Below are 20,146 nucleotides of genomic sequence, written 5' to 3'. Positions count from 1 at the left end.
TTCTTTCTCTTCCCCGTTGTGCCCTGAGACTGACCTTGACAATGTTCATCCCTCAGCCGCCTGCCTTAGGACTGACTTCCTTGATGATGGCCATTTCCTTGAATGTGTCTGTTTCTCAGGGTCTGTCCTCTGCATGCATGCATTTGTGCGTGCAGGCGTGCAAACCCACAAGAGTCCAGGCTAAAGTTTTGGGGGATTGGGTACAGGAAAATCATGTCATTGAGAATGGGGCAACCCTGAGGCCATGGCAGGATCCCCTGCATGACAAATATAGAATGAAGTAAAAATAATCAGAGGAAGCCAGGCCATTGATGATGCTATCGGTCTTAGTGGGGTGATACACCAGACATTGTGTCTCATTTCTCTTCAAACGACCGCATGAGTGGTCATGGAAACTACAAGTCACACCTCTCCGTATCTGGAAAAGCAGATCGTTTCTCTGACATAGGAGTAATAAGCTTTCTTGACATTTTGATAGCAGTGAGGGAAGGGAAAAAAGGCAGGGAGGAGTTGGAGGTGGGGTGAGGGGTAGAAGTCGTCATGTGACCTAGAGCTCTCTGTACCAGCGTTCTGGTCAACTGTACAGTATTTTCTTCCCACTCCTCAGGCATGGCTTGGGAACCAGGAACAGCAGAACCCAAGTGGCCTGGCAAAGTGTTTGAATGGTGCTCTGTCACCTAGTGCCAAAAGCAGATTGCTACACTGAAGGGAGAAAGGCTCTTAAAAGAGACCATTGTGTTTAATCTCACTGGGATGGTCAGTTCCCCTTGGCCTTCCTGTTTGCTCCGTAGTTGCGAACACTAGTTTCAGGGGGGTCAGGCTCCCGATCTGCGTCATTATCCTGTTTAAATAGGGAGGGGCAGGCCCTTTCCTGCTGTCTGTCTCCCATAGTCTCTGGCTGTGAGGCTTGAGTGACTTGGACATGACATTTCTCTTTCTGGTTCATTCATTTTCCCCACTTCCATCTGAAAATTCTAACCAAATGTCTTGCTGAATTCTCTAAGAAAAACAATTTCACCCTCCCTGCAGACAATGAGGAAATCAGAGTCCAGAATCCATTTCAACTTAGCAAACATTTAATGAGTCTATATTTTGTTTTGGATACTGGGGTAAAGTTCTGGAAATGCAAAAGGAATTTGCATCTCTGAACTTAAGGAGTTCACAGTCTTGAACAGGGCAATCCAAGTTGTACTGTAAAGAAATAGTATGATCGAGAACTGGGAAGGGAAACAGCCTTTGAATAGATACCATTCTGGTTAAATAGAAGATGGGTTTCGAGGGAGGAAGGAATTTAATGCAGGAAAGCCAACTGGGAAGCAATTTCTGTGCTACAGAAAAAAAAAAAAAAAAAAAGTTGCTGAAGACCTGAATGAAGGGTGGCAGTGAGGTGGAAAGCAGGGCCCCAGATGGGTTGCAGGTCATGAAGAGACACAGCAAACCTCAGCGGCTCTTACTGCGCAGCTGTGTGCATGCTGTTAACCAAGCAAAGCAAAGCAGGAGAAAAAGGTGTTTGCACTTGCTTTTAGAGAGGAAGATGCCCATTAGACTGGATATAAGGAACTGGAATGCAGAAGAAATATCCAGCGAAGACTATGGCTTTAGGAATTATGTGTGTGTTCAGATGCCATCCCATAGATGGGATTTCCTGTAGAGAGTAAGCACATAGCTGAGAAGAGGAAAGTGCAAAGGACAAATCTCTTTGGAACATGATCACTTTAGGGATGGGAAAAAGATTTAGTCTCCAGTGGAGAATAAGGATGAGAGTGGTCAAGAGAAGAGGGAGAATGAAAAAGTCGTATCGTGGAGGCCAGAAGAAGACAGTTTCAAGGAAGCTTGGGCTGGGGATCAAGGCTAGAGGCTGCCGCAATCAGGGTTCCCTCAGATAGGGCTCATGATCCTAAATGCTGATTTGCAATCCTGATTAGAGCCACAGCTTGTGTTGCACCTGTATTTCACTTGACTAAATTCTGTCCTAATTCTAGACCTGAAGACAAGAGGCCTGAATTCCTGTCTCAGCTCTAAGACTTTCTTGCCAGGTGAGCTGGCAAATCATTAACTTCTTGAGGCTCTTTTTTTTCTTTTGTTAAAGTGAAAGGGTTGGACAGTAATTGTTTAAAGTTCCTTCTGGCCTTCAAGTTCTGTGCCCTAACTGTTTTGGTGTTTTGCCAAGCTCTAGCTGCACTGCTAACTGCCAGCCTTTGGAGACTAACCATCCAACTGAATATAGAGTTACATAGCTCTCTTATCTCTCCTTGATTTGTTTCTGTGTTGACCTTCCCTACCCTGGAGATAAATATCCAAGGGGGTGAGCGGGCAGGAGAAAGAGTACATCTTGAGTAGATTAAACTGCCTCTCTGGGGTTTTTCTAAGATAGCAGATCATCAGCTTCTGACTTTGTGGCTCAAGGAATCACACCTTTGCACTGAAGGAGAGGGTCCCTCCACCTCCTTGCCAGAAGAATTCATTCTTGATTTTCCTGCTTACAAGTGATGTGCACTTTTGAATGAGATGGTTTATGGTCCAGCTGAAATTCATTTGGCTGTTATGGTCTTACTGAAACCTTGCGCCAACACCAAATCTTTTCGAAAGCCCAACTCCTGCCTCATGCCTTTTCCTACCTGCTGATGTATTATCTGTGTTGAAATCTGATGACATTTATCCATAATTTATCAAGTAGTATCATTATTAATATGTTGTCTCAGAAGTTCCCTTGAATGCAACCAATGGTTTCACTATTGCTGTTTGTAGGCAGATACTCAACAAGAGGTTGCAGTGACAAGAACTCATTCATAATTCAGAAATATACTGCTTTAAGATAAGAGTTCTTCTGAAATGTAATCCTGAGCAAGATAAATATCAGATAGGTACAAAACATATATAATAGCATCATTGGAATAGGACCAAGCCTGGACTGCAAATGGAGAGGAGGCAAGGTGGGGAGGGAGCCTGAAGCCCAAGGGCCATCTAGCAAATTAAATAAAACATCACCATAGCTTACCAAAGACCGGGAAACTAAGGCCCAAAGGGATGCTGTTGCCTGGCAAAGTAACACAGCTAGAACCCAAGACCGCAAATATCCAATTTATTCCATACACACAAAAAGAAGAACCGCTCCTCTTCAGAACTTTATCATATAATGGAACTGAGCCCAGTAACAAGGACGCTGCGTGGCTGAGCTAAGGTAGCTTAAAGTTCTGGAAAGAGGATTAAACTGAAAGAACGCAATTCTCTTTCCATCGCTGCCAACAGTGTGGTCTTGGGCAAATGATAAACTTCAAATCTATTTCCTCATCTGTGACACAAGGGCATTGTGTCCGGGTGATCTCTAAAGGTCCCTGGAGCCGTAAGCTTTGGTTTAGGAGAGTGGCTGGATGTAGACATTGGCTCTCTGTAGCTTGCGCAGATATTAAATAACTCATACTCCTGTTCAGCCAAGGCTGAGAATATGTATCGGTGTGTGAATAGGCTGGTGCCGGGGTCCTGGCTACTAACAGCACTGTCAAGCTGTGCCTGAAACCTAATCTCTATGGGCACTGAGGAGGACCGCTGGGAAGTCCTGACAACCCATCAGGAGGACTCACCTGCGGTGCCCACATTAGCCCAGACTGTGGGGCTCTGAGAGTTTCCCCCAAGAAGCAGCTCACGGGCCAGTGTAGAAACATTAGCCGGCTGCTCACCAGGTGGTAAGAAGGTTACTGGGGCAGGAGACAAAGAACGCCCAGGACGACTCTCACCCGGGGATTTCTATCTGCCTCTGAGCAACCATGCTCCAGTGCTCCACTTCAGTGCCTCATGGTGCTCTTGGAGTTGGAAGTGGCCCAATTCCGAATGCCTTGAGCTGATTTATGCTGATTAGATCTGTAGCCCTTTGCCTTTCTACTGTTTTCTGTTTCTCTTCTTTCCCTTCTTTGTAGCCAGTATAATTGCACAGCTACCAACCCTCAGCTCCCATACAACTAGCCCGACTCTGTTGCTTCTGATTTCATTAGGGGCTTCCCGATTGCTGAATGGGCCCAGAAGAAAGGGACAGACAGAGGCCAGAGTGGTCAGCTATCTCCTCACTTAATAATCTCAGTACAGCTCTGGTGGAGTCATTTCCTGGAGGTCATTTTAGTAAAAGGACCAGAATCTTGTCCTCTGTAACTCTATGACTTCTCTTGTAAAATACAGAATACCCAAAAGATGGGAGAAGAGAAACAGAGACAATTTTAGGATTATGACACCATCCTTAAATGGTTCCATGAACAGGGTAAACTGCTGCCTGATTTTATCTTTATGTATGTGAACTTTTACTTGTTAGATGAAACCCAGCGCCTCCTGGAATATTAACTACCCAGTGAAACCTTCCCCTGAAATATGCACTCCTCAGTTTCCCTTTAGCTTCCCTGGCCGCTCACCTCTCTGTGTCCCACACTTCCTGGATCTCATAACTGTCAAGAAAAAGGACTTCAACCTTATTCTTGAAGAGTATCACAAAGCTTCCTGAGGACTGTCCTCTATGGCTTTATCTCTTTTAATTGCCCTGGCTAAGAGGAACCTGGCTCACAGCAGCAGAACTGGACCCGTCCCAACTACTGAATAGAGGGCAGATCCCTTCCATTGAACAGCCCTCCAGAGCGGAAAACACACAGGACCCGTGGCAATGGGGCTAGCACAAGGGGACGCGAGTAGTGCAAGTCAGCTGCAAAGAAATGAAAAGCACGAGGCTGAATGATCAAGTCCACGTTGCTAGAGAAGAAAATAGACAGCAAAAGTTCAGACAATGACAGCCGAAAATCCCACGAATATGTCATGGTATAAAATAAAGTCATGAACCTGCCCCATCCAATCCGTAATCCTTTCTTCCATAAATGAGCCCCACCTCAATGGCATTAAGTGCATCCAAACATCTTAACAAAGCATTAGAGTTCACTTTTAGTGTTCCGAGGGCTTGTGCTGAATCAACAACGTCCCCGACTTCGCTGTGCTCTGGGAAGGGGGCAGACATGCGGGAATGGCTGCCTGCGTGCTGGGAAACTTTACTAATGCCAAGAAATGAAATCTTCCGAGCCTTTGAAAGGCCTCCAAGAATGTCAGCACGTACTGCCTGCCCACTCTCTGCTGAATGCCTACTTTGGCTGTCTGCTTAGTACTGAATGTGCCAGACAGGCCTTCATACAAAGACGGAGAGTGTGTTGGGCCCATGAAAGGGGAAGGCACAGCTTTTCTGATGTGAATGGCGAGATTCAAGAAGTAGGTGATGAAAGGGGAGGGCGAGGAGGGGCCCTCAGGAAAGGTATGCATAAAAGACCGAGAGAGAAGAGTTGGCATCCACCTATGTGTTAATAAATTCGTTGTCAAAGCTGGAGATGTATATGGCTGCTGGCCTATGCTCCATGCTTGATGGCATGTCTACATGCCTTGCTTGTGGATTCTCTCTGGATCCAAGGCTCCTGTCATCTGAGAACAAGAATTTCTAAGCCCTGCCAAGGCATATATATGTGTGCTTCTATTGGCTTCTCAACTCCAAATATAAATGCTATTTGTACTGTGTGTTATTTGGGATTTTTCTTTTACTCTTTTCACCTCCAATATAGAACAATATTGAGAAATGTTCATTGTCGAACATCTGAATATCTCGGGATTTTTTTTTCCTTAAGCTCACTTTGAAAAAGGCAGAAAAATGTTTTAATGTTTTGTATAGTGAACCATGCTCTAACTCTGTAACACTGCTACTCATAATTCCTTGGCACTGCATCTCCTGCTAGAGGAAAGAACTCTTCTGGTGTTTTGAGCTTTTCCAAGGAGGCAGTCTGATGTCACTGGTGGCAGATGCAGTGTATATGTATCTGTCTTTTGTCTGCACCATCTGTTTTTCTCCTTACAGTCTATTGTTCAGATTTATGCTTCTCTCTTTCCAGGAAGTGTGCCTTTCCATAAGAGCACGGGCCTTAGGTGATAAAGGGACCGACCCAATATTCTAACACGGTTTCCTTCTCTTCCTTCCTTCCTAGAATCTTATGGCAAGGGCCTTATATGACAATGTCCCAGAGTGTGCCGAGGAACTGGCCTTTCGCAAGGGAGACATCCTGACCGTCATAGAGCAGAACACAGGGGGACTGGAAGGATGGTGGCTGTGCTCCTTACACGGTCGGCAAGGCATTGTCCCAGGCAACCGGGTGAAGCTTCTGATTGGTCCCATGCAGGAGACTGCCTCCAGTCACGAGCAGCCTGCCTCTGGACTGATGCAGCAGACCTTTGGCCAACAGAAGCTCTATCAAGTGCCAAACCCACAGGCTGCTCCCCGAGACACCATCTACCAAGTGCCACCTTCCTACCAAAATCAAGGAATTTACCAAGTCCCCACTGGCCACGGCACCCAAGAACAAGAGGTATATCAGGTGCCACCATCAGTGCAGAGAAGCATTGGGGGAACCAGTGGGCCCCACGTGGGTAAAAAGGTGAGTAAATGACTAACTAAATTTTTGTTCCTACTTATTTTTTTTTCCCATTGCACTTGGAGCATTTGGAAATGTTCCCAAATTAATAACTTGAAGCTGCCAAGAAGTAGATATAACCAATACCTTAGCTCCGGCATCATGTTTGCATGATTTTGCCATTCATCCATCATTCAGCAAAACTTCTTTGAACTACCACGTGCTGAGTATAGTTGATTTCCAGCCCTCCTAAGTTCCTGTGTCATCCTGGGTTACATGGGTTATTAAACTGTTTCTCTCCATCTTTCTCATTTATCAGCTTCTAAGCCTTCACTCTGTGCTCAAATTGTTTCCTATCTTTTCTGTTTCTTCATTGAGTGGAACAGACACCAAATCTTGTACAAGCCTGATGATGCAACAAGGATCCTCCCTTGGCCAAAAGCTGAATCATGACCTCAGTGGCCTGGCTGGACAAGGAACCCACCCAAAGTAGTGAGAGTGAGGAAGCTGGGAGTATGTCATGCTGACCAACTCGTTCTATAGAGTTATCAGCTTAGTTTGACTCATTTAAAAATGCATAGATACTAGTGGAATTGGAATGAAGCCATCCTCCTGTCCTTCAAGTCATTCTTATAATAATGCCTGAGGCAGTGGGTGAAAACAGTGGAGCTTGGATATTTAGGAAGGAATTAATTTAAAAATACAGTGTGGGGAGCTCTGCAACACCCTGTGTAATCCCAAATACTTTAGCAATTTGAGGTCAATAGAAATTCACTAATTGAACAATGAATGTTGAGCATCTAATATATTTTTGATGCTTGTGATACAGTGATTAATTAAAGATAAACAAAGCCCTGGTGATGCTTACATTGCCGTGGGGGAGACAGAAGCAACCAAGAGAATGCTAGGTAGGGACACGTGTTATCAGGAAAATAATGTCAGTGGACTGATCGGGGGTAATACCCACAACCAAGGTGATGCTTATGTGAACATCACAAGGGAGGGATTTTCTCTTTCATTTGCTGGCAAATTCCAATGGGTCCTACAAGGTTTGGTATCAGGAATGAACAAATTTAACTGGATAAGAGGATATCCCTGAATTACAAGAGGAAAGATGCAATTACATACCAGAAAGAGCTTGTTGACCCTTAGAACACTAACTATAGATGTGTCCTGCCCCAAGTAAATCTAACATGAAGTCTGATTTTACAAACCTCTGTAAATTAGGGAATATCTATTTGATGCTATTAGAATCCTCTGTTGAAAAAACAAAGGATTCCTTTAAACAATGAAAGCACTAATGCATTTTTGGGTACATGGAAAGAGGCAGCCTAGAGACCCAAGATCAGGATACTGCGGAGAGCCCTTAGTGTTTGGCTGGGGAGGTGCCAGGGCCACCCTCCTGCCCTCCCCATCCTGGCCATGTCACCACCCCAGACCCTGACCCTGTGCGGGTAGATTCCTTTAAACAACAAAGCACTAATGCATTTTTAAATCACCTTTGATATAAAAAGTATGTTTTACAAAATACTTCTCAAGAGCACGCGTGTGGCATGAACTGAGCGTATGTTCCTTAAGAGGGATTCCTCAAGGGTGGTGCACAGCTTTTAGACTTGTACTGCCCACGACAACGATGCTGCCTAGAGGTGATAAACTGACTTGTGGCTTTTCAGTCTTCCTTGTCCTAGGAATTGTAGATTCAAAGGGAAAACAAAACCTGGCTTATATCTCCAGAGGGGAAAAATAACAGTTGAAAGGTGTAACTATAAATAAGCAACTTCTCTCATTCTTAGTCCTTGTTGTTTGCACCTTAAAAATAGCTCTCCCACATCTGAGCCAGTGTGAGGCAGAAGGGGAGGCCAGAACAGGAAATGCTTGGCTGGGAGGTGGTGGGCTCTAAACTTTCATCACAGTTGACTTTGGCAGGAAGGTAGCGTGTTTTCCTTTTTAGACCCAACCTTTTCAGCTCCAAGTCGGAGAAGCCTAAGCCTTCAGACTTCTTCCCTTTGTATCTGCTGGGACTGCCCTGCAGGCTTTCCCCATGGCTCCCCGTCCTTCCAGAGGGCAGAGATACTGACTCATCTTCCCTTGGATTGATGTCAAAGGGCTGGGGTGCTGGGGTGACCCTCGGGCACTCACATTCCATGTTTTGTTTTGCTTTTTTTAAGTCTACACTCAGTAGAACATTTTCTGTTTAGCAAAAGGTAGATGAGTCCTGCAGGAGGAAATCAACTTCTGAAAATGACCTGTGCCAGCCCTTCCAGGAGTTGCAGCCAGGGCTGAAGAGTAGGCCATGCCTAAAGCATCACACAGTCAGGGTCTGGGGTAGTGACATGGCCAGGATGGGGAGGGCAAGAGGGTGGCCCTGGCACCTTCCCTGCCAAATACCAAGGGCTTCTCCACAGTATCCTGATCCTGGGTCTCTAGGCTGCCTCTCTCCATGTACCCCGGACCAGTGGTTCACATCCATGGGAGTGTGGTTGCCTCTCCCTTTCTTTTCACTCCCTTCCTCACTTCTCTTTTCTATCTCTCTCTCTCTCTCTCCGTCCCTCCCTTCCTTCCTTCCTTTCTTTCATAGTGGAGATGGCTTAGCTGCTAGGAGGTGATTTTAGCCTTCCAGGCAATTGCAACTGCTTTAAAAAAACATCTGTCAACATCTTCCTGGGTATAGGATATTCTCAGTGGGCGGGAATCATTCTAATGACTTAAGCCTAGGCCCTAAGAGATAATCCCAGCACACTGGGGATCAGGCGTGGCTTTTTCATTTTTCTGAGTTTGCATTTTAGTAGTTTTACTGACTGGCTTAATAAAGCAATTTGCTCGTTTTCTCTTTAAATTTTTCATCTGTAAGATAATATGAGCCCAGAACTAGATATGCCTGATAGTTTAAGCTATGGTCTTTAAAAGCTCTTGAATAAGAAAATAAGGAGGCAGTGGAATCCTATTCTGAGCCACCAGGGTGGGGTTTAAAAATGTGAATGGGCATAGAATCACCCAGAGAGGTAGGGACAGTGAGTTTAAATGCAGATTCCCAGGTCTTTCCCTCGGAGAAATTAATCCAGTAGGTCTGGTTGGGGGCCCAGGAATCTGCATATTATTGAGCTCCTTGCATAGTTTTGTGGGTGGTGGCCTGGGACTAGACTTTGAGAAACACTGTAAAGGGACCATGAAGGGGCTGGGACATGTTCCAATCTGATTATGATTTGGGACTTTCCATAGTTCAAAATTCCCTTGATATTGCTACAGACTGTGGGCTTCAGAAGTTTTACCCAGCACTGCTTTTTTCTACTAATGAATCACTTAAGGAAAAAAAAAAAAAAAAAAGACAGTGAATTCTGCCTTCTATCACTTCAACTTTGCTCTCTTGGAAACTCCAACCTCTACCCACCCTCTTGCATCCCCTCCACACTAACTGACATTCATCACATATTAAATCAGCATTTAGAGAAAGAAATATAGTCATAAAATCCCCACCCTTTTAGGAAACAAACAGACAGTGTGAGAATTGTGGAGAGAGTAAGGCCTTCAGTGTTCAGCTGATGCTGGGTTGTTTCTCCATAGCTGTATATCCTTTGGTAAGTTACTGACCATCTCTACGCCTTGGTTTCTTCATCTGTTTAATGGGAACGATACTAACTACTTCATAGGCTGTTGTGAGAATTAAACGGAAGCATACATAGAAAGTCCCTGGCTCAGTGCTTAGCATGGCAGGGGCTTAAAAGAATGCATTCCCCTCACCTTGCGTTTCCTTTCTCAGAGTTTATTTCCTACTACATCAGCCCTGTTGTGTTTCTTACTACACACCGAAGGTACAAGTGCTTTCTTGCTAACACATATGCTGTGTTTTTTGAGTGTGTGGCTTTCTCTTTGGTTCTGCAAGAATTCTGCAAAGGGTGGAAAAAAACTCTCCAAGTTATCTGAAAACCATATACGCTGACACCTTTACTTAATTTCATTGGTCTTTTTCACTCTGTGTTTTGTGCACAGGGCCGTTTTATCCATTAGGCGTTGTAGGCAACATGCCCAGTGCCTATAAGAATGTTTGGGAGCTGAATAAAAGATCTTTTGACTCCAAAATATGAAACACAAAAACTGCAAAATAGAAATTAATAAACACTTAGGTCAATGTCTAGGAAACCATATCATGTCTGTCCCGTTAATTGTTTTATTTAGGGCTTATAACTATTTCATCATATTAGAAAACAGTATGTAGGTTATATTTTTCTCACTTTGCAAAGATTTCTAAATATGCATCATGATTGCCAAGAACCCACAGGCAATCCTAAATTAAATAAGTTACTCATAGTCGAATAATTTGAAAAACTGAATTATAAAAGAAGAAAAAAAGTTTTCAATTTTTAACAGCAAAAATTCTACTTAATATGGGATTATGGTTTGGGGTAAATGAAATCTACAAATGTTCAAAACCAAAAGCCTAAAAAGATCTAAAATAGTCTCATTTCTCTGCTTCAAAGATCAGTGAAATTGCTACCTGAGTTCATCCATTTCACAGTTGATCTGCATGGGAAATTATATGTGCTTCTCTGATTTTTCTTTGGATGTGTCACTTTTATTCTAACTGCTGGAACTATTTGTTGTACCTCTTTCTGAAGATCAGTTTGGGGCTAAATTACAAGCTCCATCAGCGCAGGGGCCATGGCTGCCTCCTGACTGCTGTAGGCTGAGCACTTGGTAGAGCATCAGCCCACAGATAGCAGCCCAGTGAACCAATGAACAGGTGGAAGCAAGAATCAAAGTGTTAAATTAGAGTTAACCTTTAATTAACTGAAAGGTGGTTCTGATCTTATCACACATCCACCCTCACACGCTGCTGCTCGAATCCCATAGTTCAGCTCATTACCATCTGGTATGAGAGGTGTCAGATTATATACAGTCATTTCCCTCGCTGAAGGACCTTCCAGAATGTCACTGCCTGTGTCCTGTAAGGGTAACTATTCATATACAATCAATGAGCACCTTGATGCAAAGCATGAGTGATGTAAAGAAGGGCTTATCTGAGAGTTTAACTTCTGTGCATTTTGCCCAATTTAGACAAGATTAGTTAACTCCTCTGTGGTCACCTAAGGAGGAAAACTAGACTTTTTTTTGTTTGTTTTTTTTGAGTCAGGGTCTCGCTCTGTCACCCATGCTGAAGTGCGGTGGTGCCATCTCGGCTCACTGCAACTTCTGGCTCCTGGGTTCAAGCGATTCTCATTCCTCAGCCTGCCCAGTAGCTAGGACTATAGGCATGCGCTACCAAGCCTGGCTAATTTTTGTGCTTTTAGTAGAGACGGGGTTTTGCCATGTTGGCCAGGCTGGTCTTGAACTCCTGGCCTCAGGTGATATGCCCGCTTCAGGTTCCCAAAGTGCTGGGATAATAGGCATGAGCCACTGCACCTGGCCTAACTTTTTCTGCTGAGGGGCAGAACTTCCTTTGCATATGTTATGATTTACCTAGAATGCCTTTCCCTTCTATTTTCCCTGTGAACTCCTATCCATTCTTTAAAACCCACTCCAAGGTTCATCCCCTTCATGAAGCTTCCTCTCTGCAACCCAGCAGTTTCTCCCTTCTCTATGGTCCCAGAATATGTTGTATATTCCATTGACCTCAAGGGCTTCTTCAAAATGGAATGGTCTGCCATTGCAATGTGTGTGATGGTCTGGACTGGGGTAAGTATTGCTTTGAGGTGGCACTTGGAAAACTGAAGTAATATTCAGATTCACCAAGATCCTATAACATCATCTTTAAGGACCATTTTCTACCTTCCAAAATGGGTCACGGCCAAATGTTGGCAGGAAATGATTCAAAGGTTTTAGCCAGGTCTTCCAGGCCCATTCCTGAAAGGTAATGTAAGAAACAGAAATAGATTAGCTACAATGTTTGTACCTTCCTAGACACTGAGTCATCACAAATTACACACATACACGTACATACACATACACATACACATACACACACACAGACACCCATAAGCTGTTGGCTAAGGAACAAGGACTTCCCTTATTGGAATTTGAGGCATTGTGCAATCTGGTTGCCCAGAGCGACACTCAGATACTAGCCAACTAAGTGCTATATATTAGCAGCATGACTTGTCTAACAACAAGCAAAAAATAGGTTTAGAGGAAATGAAAGCTTCCAGAAAAGTTAAATTCTGACTTCACCTCACTTTCTCCTGTTCCTTGCCTATACACACACAAAATACGTACACACCCAAAAAATACTCCTAGGGCAGACGGTACTTCGGTTTCCTCATTTATAAATCAATAAAGTACAACTATGTTCCAGAATTGTACATTTCTACATAAAGATAATCCTAATGTAAATGAATTGTTTGCCTCGATACATGGTTTTTGGGGCTATGCAGAGAACTGTACTTGCCATCTAAAATGTCACCCCTGAAGTTTCAAGATACATTTTAATATTACACAAAACTGGAGGTCATTCAGCACTTGAAGGGCAGGACTTTATGAGCTCACTTTGAAAATGAGAAGTATCTTTTCTCAGACAAGTCACCCAAGCCAAAGCAATGAGCAAACTCTAACACCCCTCCTTAAAAATTAACAAAGGTCCTTTTTGTTTGGCCAGTGCCAAAGCCTTCAAACTCAGTTGCACTTCGTTCTAAAGTTTATAGATAATGCATATTTCTAAGAGTGCATTAGTAACTTCTTATAAACCCACACCAAAGCAAACAGAGGTTAACCCTCCTTTTTCAATGATTTCATGCTAAATGACTGTGCTTATCAGAGTGAAGAGGTAAGAGACTGCTTTAATATGATGTCTGGCTAAGTAGGAGAACACAGTATTTGTGACAGAGAGAAAACAGAATAAATTTATTTATTTAATTTCATGATAAACAATATCCGTTGAACACATCTTTTTTTTTTTTTTTTGAGATGGAGTTTCACTCTTGTTGTCCAGGCTGGAATGCAATGGCGCAATCTTGGCTCACTGCAACCTCCGCCTCCCAGGTTCAAGCGATTCTCCTGTCTCAGCCTCCCAAGTAGCTGGGATTGCAGGTGCCCACCACCTTGCCCGGCTAATTTTTGTATTTTTAGTAGAGACGGGGTTTCATCATATTGGTCAGGCCGGTCTCGAACTCCTGATCTCAGGTGATCTGCCCACCTCGGCCTCCCAAAGTGCCGGGATTACAGACATGAGCCACCACGCCCGGCCTGGTTGTACAAATCTTTAAAAAAAGACTTGCTTGACTACATTGTGCAAAATGCAGAACTAGAAACTGTCAGCAATCAAAAGCACTTCATTCTAACTAGCTGTGCCTTAAACGTTGTCAAGATAACTTCTAGAGAGATGTGCTGCTCCTGTTTAAAGTGTGTCAGTGCCACTCACATAGGACAATGTGTGTTCCTCAGAAGTCGGATGTAGGTCGGGCGCAGTGGCGCATGCCTGTAATTCCAGCACTTTGGAAGGCCGAAGTGGGTAGATCACCTGAGGTCAGGAGTTTGCAACCAGCCTGACCGATACCATGAAACCCCGTCTCCACTAAATACAAAAAAATTAGCCGGGCATGGTGGTGCATGCCTGTTAATCCGAGTTACTTGGGGGGCTGAGACAGGAGAATCACTTGTACCTGGGAGGCAGAGGTTGCAGTGAGCTGAGATCACGCCATTGCACTCCAGCCTGGGCAACAAGAGCAAAACTCTGTCTCAAAAAAAAAAAAAAAAGTAGGATGTAACTCCAGTAACATTTGAAGAGTGCCAAGGAGTCCTCTCTTTAAAGGGATCCCACAGTATATCAGTTTTTTGAAGCAAAGAAGCCTTTAGCAATGCCACAATCACCTCTGATTTATTTGATTAATTTTTGTAATACTTGGTTTTCTTAAAGCATGGCACACTTAAACCAGTTATTTATTGGAATAGTTTTTGTTTTCAAAGTCACTACCAATTGAATGTGCAGCCTTCACTGGTGTCATTACCCCATGCTTCCGTCTCATTTTGCAAGATAGTGTTAGAACCAAAGTGGGGGTGACCCCAAGGCGCCTTGAGCCTTGGCTCCATGTTAGGGATCCCACAGAGGTACTACCACCTGATCCTCTCCACAGCCTCGTGAGGTGCACCTCACAGCATTTGCTGTTCAGAGGAGGGAACTGAGGTCTGAGAAGGAAATTCACTTGCTGAAGTTAACTTGCTGCCTCCAGTGAGAGGCAGGATTGATATTTGAGCCCACGTCTGTCTGACTCCAATGCTAATGATTTTTACATCCCGGCTGAAGGATGATATTGCCAAGCCCTTAAAGAAGAAGGCATATTTGGACACCTCATTAGCAATTTGGGCCCTAAATCATACCCTTTTGGCCAGGATGAATTAAAGTTGCTGCCCAGGGCTCCCACCTCAGGTCCAGGGAGTAGCCTCAATACTGAGGGAATCTGAATTAAGGAGCTTGGAAGTTCCCCCCACCTAGCTGTAGTGGGCAGTTTCAGAGTTGGCTGATCCAGGAGTCCTGACCAGGTCACTAGGGTGATGTCTAGACTCCAGTACCACTGAGAATGTTGCTATGTTGGCTTTCTCTGCCACATGGAAAAGTCTTTTCTTTCTTTTTTTGAGACAGACCCTCCCTCTGTTGACCAGGCTGGAGTGCAGTGGCACAATCTCGGCTCACCACAACCTCCGCCTCCTGGGTTCAAGTGATTCTCCTGCCTTAGCCTCCCGAGTAGCTGGGACTATGGGTGCGCACTACCATGCCTGGCTAATTTTTGTATTTTTAGTAGAGACAAAGTTTCACTGCGTTGGCAAGGCTGGTCTCGAACTCCTGACCTCATGATCTGCCCACCTCGGCCTCCCAAAGTGCTGGGATTATAGGCGTGAGCCACCACACCTGGCCTAAGACTGTCTTTCCAAATGACTTCAAATTCCTTCAAATGGGTAACTTCATTTAACCAGGTGGGGGCACCTCCCAAAACACAAGTTACCCAGCTTTCAAGTTGTGGCTCTCATATAAGGAAGTAACTTTCTTTGAGAGTATTTACTTGTGAAATTAGAAAAGTAGTAAATTTCTGGAAAATGTCTAACATGTATTGCTAGCGTAGGCCGCAGGGCATTGAGAAACGTATACCGCCACACTGCTGGCCCAGCTAACCAAGGGTCTCCTTCACTTCTTTGTCATTAATAGCCTGAGTAACTAACTCCACTTTAGTTCCCTCAACTGTGAAATGGCAAGTGACGCTAGATTATCTCTAATGATCTTTGCTAAAATTTTATGATCCAGATATCCTTATCTGATTCTTTCTCAGAATCACTTTAACAGTTTAATAAAAACGGCCTGACATCAAGAGTTTTTTTTTTTTAAAGAAAAGATACTCAAGCATTGATTATAAATTTCAACTTGACCCTTAAGTTTTTGCAAATCTTTCCTACTCTTCCTTTAGGATCCAGCCCACCATCCCATCCAGAACCACAGTGCCCTTTGGAAGACAGAGCTATGCCAAAAGACAGCAGGAGCAGGCAGGGACACAAGGAGGCAGGGATTGGAGTGTGCTGAGCCAGTGAGAATCAGTGTTTGACAGACCTGGGTCCTGTACCCAAAAAAACTTCCAAAGTTCCCCATTAAGGAGCACTCTCATCCTTGTTTTGTTACCAAGAGCTAAGAAAGCACTTCATCCTGGAACTCATTGTTTTCTGCCCATTTTCCCCTATGTAATCCTCTTAGATTTTGCAGAAGACGTTTTAGGCCTGTTGTCTCTGGACACGACAACCACCTTCAGAGCTGGCACCGAGTTCTGCCTTGTGAGTGGTTTGCCCCATCAGCCACTGCATCCTTTCTTCCAACTAAACCTGAGCGTTCTCCTCTTTAGGAAGAAATGATACCAATCGGCATTTGGGTCCCAAAATTCTCATCTCTCACCTCCTCTTCACAGTCCCTTTCCCCTTAGGGCAGTCTGTGGGCATCTCTCTAAAATCCATTTCCCAATCTAGATGTAGTGCTCAGAGTCCTGTTGAATTTATTTGGACATCAAAAGAGCCAAAATACTTGTGCTTTTTTATAGTTTTCATTCAAAGAACATTTCAGTCCATGAGACAGAAAAAAAATGGCTTTGCTGTATCCAACTTGTCACAGGCTTGTATTTGGCATTGTTCTGAGAAAGACCTCAACCACTTGTGAAACCCAGACGTCATTTCCCGTCGTGTTCTTTCATGTTAAATGCTTCTAGCTGCTCGCTGGTGCTTGGTCACTCTATAACTAAATATTGCTTTAGCACTTGCTACACAAAGAGCTTCCTGAAAGCAGCAGGGGAGACATGCTAGGGGCTTAACAATAGGGGCACTGTTTCCATTGAGCGGGTTTGCTGCCCAATGCTGTGTCAAATGAAAGTGACCCAGGAGCACCACTGCTCCACTTCTGAGCTTCCACTTGTGACTTTTTCCTCATTGGGGAAAGAAGCTGGCTGTGATTTAGATGTGGCTAGCAAAAGGTTTAGTTCTGGCATAAAATCAGGCATCAGAACGACTTTGAAAGAAAGTAATTCACCTCCAAAAATACATGGGGAAAAAACTTCATGAGCACCAGAGAAGCATTTGGAAGAGTTAACCTCGGACATGGCTTACGAGGGTGTATTTTTTAGGCCAGACTCAGTTTTCATTATATTGTTGCTATGCAAGTAAATAAATGAGCTCACTGCTACACCCAAGCTGGGCAGAATGAATTTACAGAGAATTAATAAATCCAGGGTAGGCAACATGTGGCTTTTCTTCTGGTCATAGAGAAGCAACTAGTACTCTTGGATTTTAAACAGGCAAACCTCTGTAGCTTTACAGTTTCTGAAAATTGGATCCCAGTTCTAATGGGCAGGCAGTAATAATGGTAATGTTTCTTTTCCTAAGGTTTTCTTTAAAGGGAAGGGATCAAATAGTTCATTTAAGACAAAGAGGTTATTATAAAGTCTAATAAATACTGTGGTCGCTCTGTTAATGCTTTTCAAGGGCATTTAAGTGAAAGAAGTCCTTTCCAACAGGCAGTTTTGGAAAGCTAAACACTCTTGTTAATTCATGAAACGCAAAGAGAGATAATATAAATAAATCAGGGGCTGGGGAGGAATTAGAGATAGACAGGAAGCAGTCAAATTTTACTTCCCACATATGCCAAGAAAAGTGCAAATACATGGCTGTTACTCAGTAAAACCTACTTTTAAATTCAGAGAATTGTAGGTACTATGAATGGTGAGCTTATAAATCTGTAATCATTACAGCACGGGGACACTTTTTAACTTCTCATCAATTACCCATTGTTATTTCCTGAGCACATCCTGGGTTACCTAGCTCCTGACTAGGCATTAGGGAAGGACACAAGAAGCTGACTCCACACATTAGTACTCTACTAAATTCATGGGTAAACTCCACTGGTCAATAATCAAGTCATTATCTCTATATTGGAGGCAAAGGATTGCACAATTCAGGCTATTTGTAATGTTGCTTTGGATTGTAGAGACTTAGACTCAGAGGAATCATGGGACATAGAATCTAGAACAGGTCTGTGTCCCATCATTCTCTTAAAAGAAAACCTTTCAAGTAATATTTCTTATTATCTTTTAAAATCTTGTTAAAATGACAAAAAATATATATATATTTGTAATTTTTAAAATTTTGATGCGTACAAAGATAGACACAGATAGATAATGTAGAAGTATAAATAATAATAAGTCACTAGAGCATGACTAACTAGTGAAGTTACCCAGTCTCCTCTCCATCCCATCTCTCTGTCTCCCATCCACTCTACCCAACTCTTCCTTTCAAAGAGTAGGATTTTTCTGCTTCGTTTTTTTAGTGCTTTGTTCTTACTTAGGGTTGCTGGAAGCACATGGAAGGAGGGAAGTAGTCAAAACAAGACAGTGTTGTGAGGGGAGAGATGAGAAGTCATGATAAGTAGGTGGGTGGGTGACCCACAGGGCTGGCATCAGAAGGAAACATAGCAAAACATGGTGGATATGAGGATTGCTGTGGGGAGGGGGACTGGCCTTTGTGAGTGGCAGCCGTCTGCTCCCTTCCCGCTTCCCTTAGTGCTCCATTGAGCTAGCAGCATGCAGCTGAGAAGTTGAAGTTCTGACCACATGGCCTCTGCTGCCACTGCTCTGCCCCATCCCAGGCACCTAGCCAGCTCTGCATTAAGGAGGTGAAGTGGATGCCCAAGGAAAGAAGTGCCCCCAAGGAGACTTGCTGAGACCTTGAACAAGTGACACAATGTGAGCAGAACTTGTCTTGACAGAAAATGCTTTGTCTCTAGGTGTTCCAGAGAGATGGGCAAGTGTCCTATTTCTTAGTGAGAGCCTCTAAACAAACCAGCTTGTGAACCTCCACTGAAAAGATCTCATCTGATGAGCATTTTAATAAAGTGTCCTGAGTTTGGAGGCTTGCCGTCTTTCTCTTGGATAAATATCTTCATCTCCTAGACTTGGAAAAACACATTTTCTCCTGGGGTTTCCCACTGGCGTGTCTTGAGCTGCTCTGGTGATAACCGTAATAATGCCAATACTGATACGAACAGCAGAAAACAGTAACCCCAAGAACGCTACAGATGATCATCAAGGACCACTGTCTCTTACCATTTGCTGCTTTGGTTTGAAATTCTCACTGCCTCGTAGATCTCATTTTGAGCACTATACATTCCTAAAGATTAATTTCTTTCTATCTGACTTAAATTTAGGAATGATTAAATCTTCATTTCTCCCATGATTTGATCCTAAAACATTTTGAAGGGAAACAGCCTTGAGATCTGTGATTACTAAGACACCCATAACATTCTTATCACATTAGAAAGCAAGAATTGACTGTTGCTTGTCTTGTTCCTGTTGTCTTGTCCCCTGAATTCCTGTTTATCTTTGATTGTATGTGGGACATTGTATTTTCAGTACATTTGTAGAAATAATGTGAAGCCTATAAAGATGTTCTCTGCCTCCAGAGAGAATTTTGTTTCCTTCTGCCAGCCTCATAGGCAAGCATACATCTGATTCCATGCTTTGAGCTGTTCTGGCAACCCTGATGTCTTCAGCCTGTGCAAGGGTGGGTTTACTTCCAGTTAATCCTTATTTTGGATACAGTCCTTAGGGTTCCAACCCAAAGTCGGGGGTGGTTTGGAGTCCCTACCTTGGTGAGCCCTATAGTCCATTGTTCCCCCTTACCCAAAGAAGCTGTAGAAAACCCAGCACAGCCTCCCAAGCACCAGTTTCAGATCAGCAAAAAATAGCAAATGCCCCCCAGGCTTGAAAAGCAATCTCACCTCTATTAACTCTTCTCCCAAAGTAAGACCTAGTAATTCTTTATTATCCTTTAACTCTTGACACTATTAAGAAGATCTTTTCGGCTGGGCGCAGTGGCTCACACCTGTAATCCCAGCACTTTCGGAAGCCGAGGCGGGCGGATCACGAGGTCAGGAGATCGAGACCGTCCTGGCTAACACGGTAAAACCCCGTCTCTACTAAAAATACAAAAAATTAGCTGGGCACGGTGGCGGGCGCAGTGGGCGGGTGCCTGTAGTCCCAGCTACTCGGGAGGCTGAGGCAGGAGAATGGCGTAAACTCAGGAGGCGGAGCTTGCGGTGAGCCGAGATCTCACCACTGCACTCCAGCCTGGGTGACAGAGTGAGACTCTGTCTCAAAAAAAAAAAAAAAGATCTTTCCTAGCTTTTCTTCATTTTTTTAAGTTGTCTTCAGCAAGATGGTTAATCTCAATTACCTAGTCCATGATTTCTGGAAGTCAAAGTCAAAAGGTAAAATCTATATAGC

At 43.8% G+C, this 20,146-nt stretch overlaps 1 protein-coding gene across 2 annotated transcripts in view; it reads left to right on the top strand.

Annotated features, from left to right (window-relative positions):
- Positions 1 to 20,146, top strand: part of NEDD9 (neural precursor cell expressed, developmentally down-regulated 9) — a 49,819-nt gene that overhangs the window by 13,443 nt on the left and 16,230 nt on the right. The window contains exons 2-3 of one of the 2 annotated variants that reach the window (XM_004043273.4): positions 5,994 to 6,440; positions 18,649 to 19,777. In XM_004043273.4, coding sequence (XP_004043321.1) covers positions 5,994 to 6,440; positions 18,649 to 18,714 — 513 coding nt within the window. In that variant the 3' untranslated portion in view covers positions 18,715 to 19,777. Of the gene's footprint in view, positions 1 to 5,993; positions 6,441 to 18,648; positions 19,778 to 20,146 lie in introns of those variants that run through there. The other variant, XM_019029952.2, reaches the window with a different exon arrangement.

Source organism: Gorilla gorilla, chromosome 5 (assembly GCF_029281585.2).
Source record: "Gorilla gorilla gorilla isolate KB3781 chromosome 5, NHGRI_mGorGor1-v2.1_pri, whole genome shotgun sequence".
Classification (NCBI taxonomy): domain Eukaryota; kingdom Metazoa; phylum Chordata; class Mammalia; order Primates; family Hominidae; genus Gorilla; species Gorilla gorilla.
The sequence above is the reverse complement of the archived record's forward strand: the minus strand, read 5'-3'. Positions and strand labels throughout refer to the sequence as shown.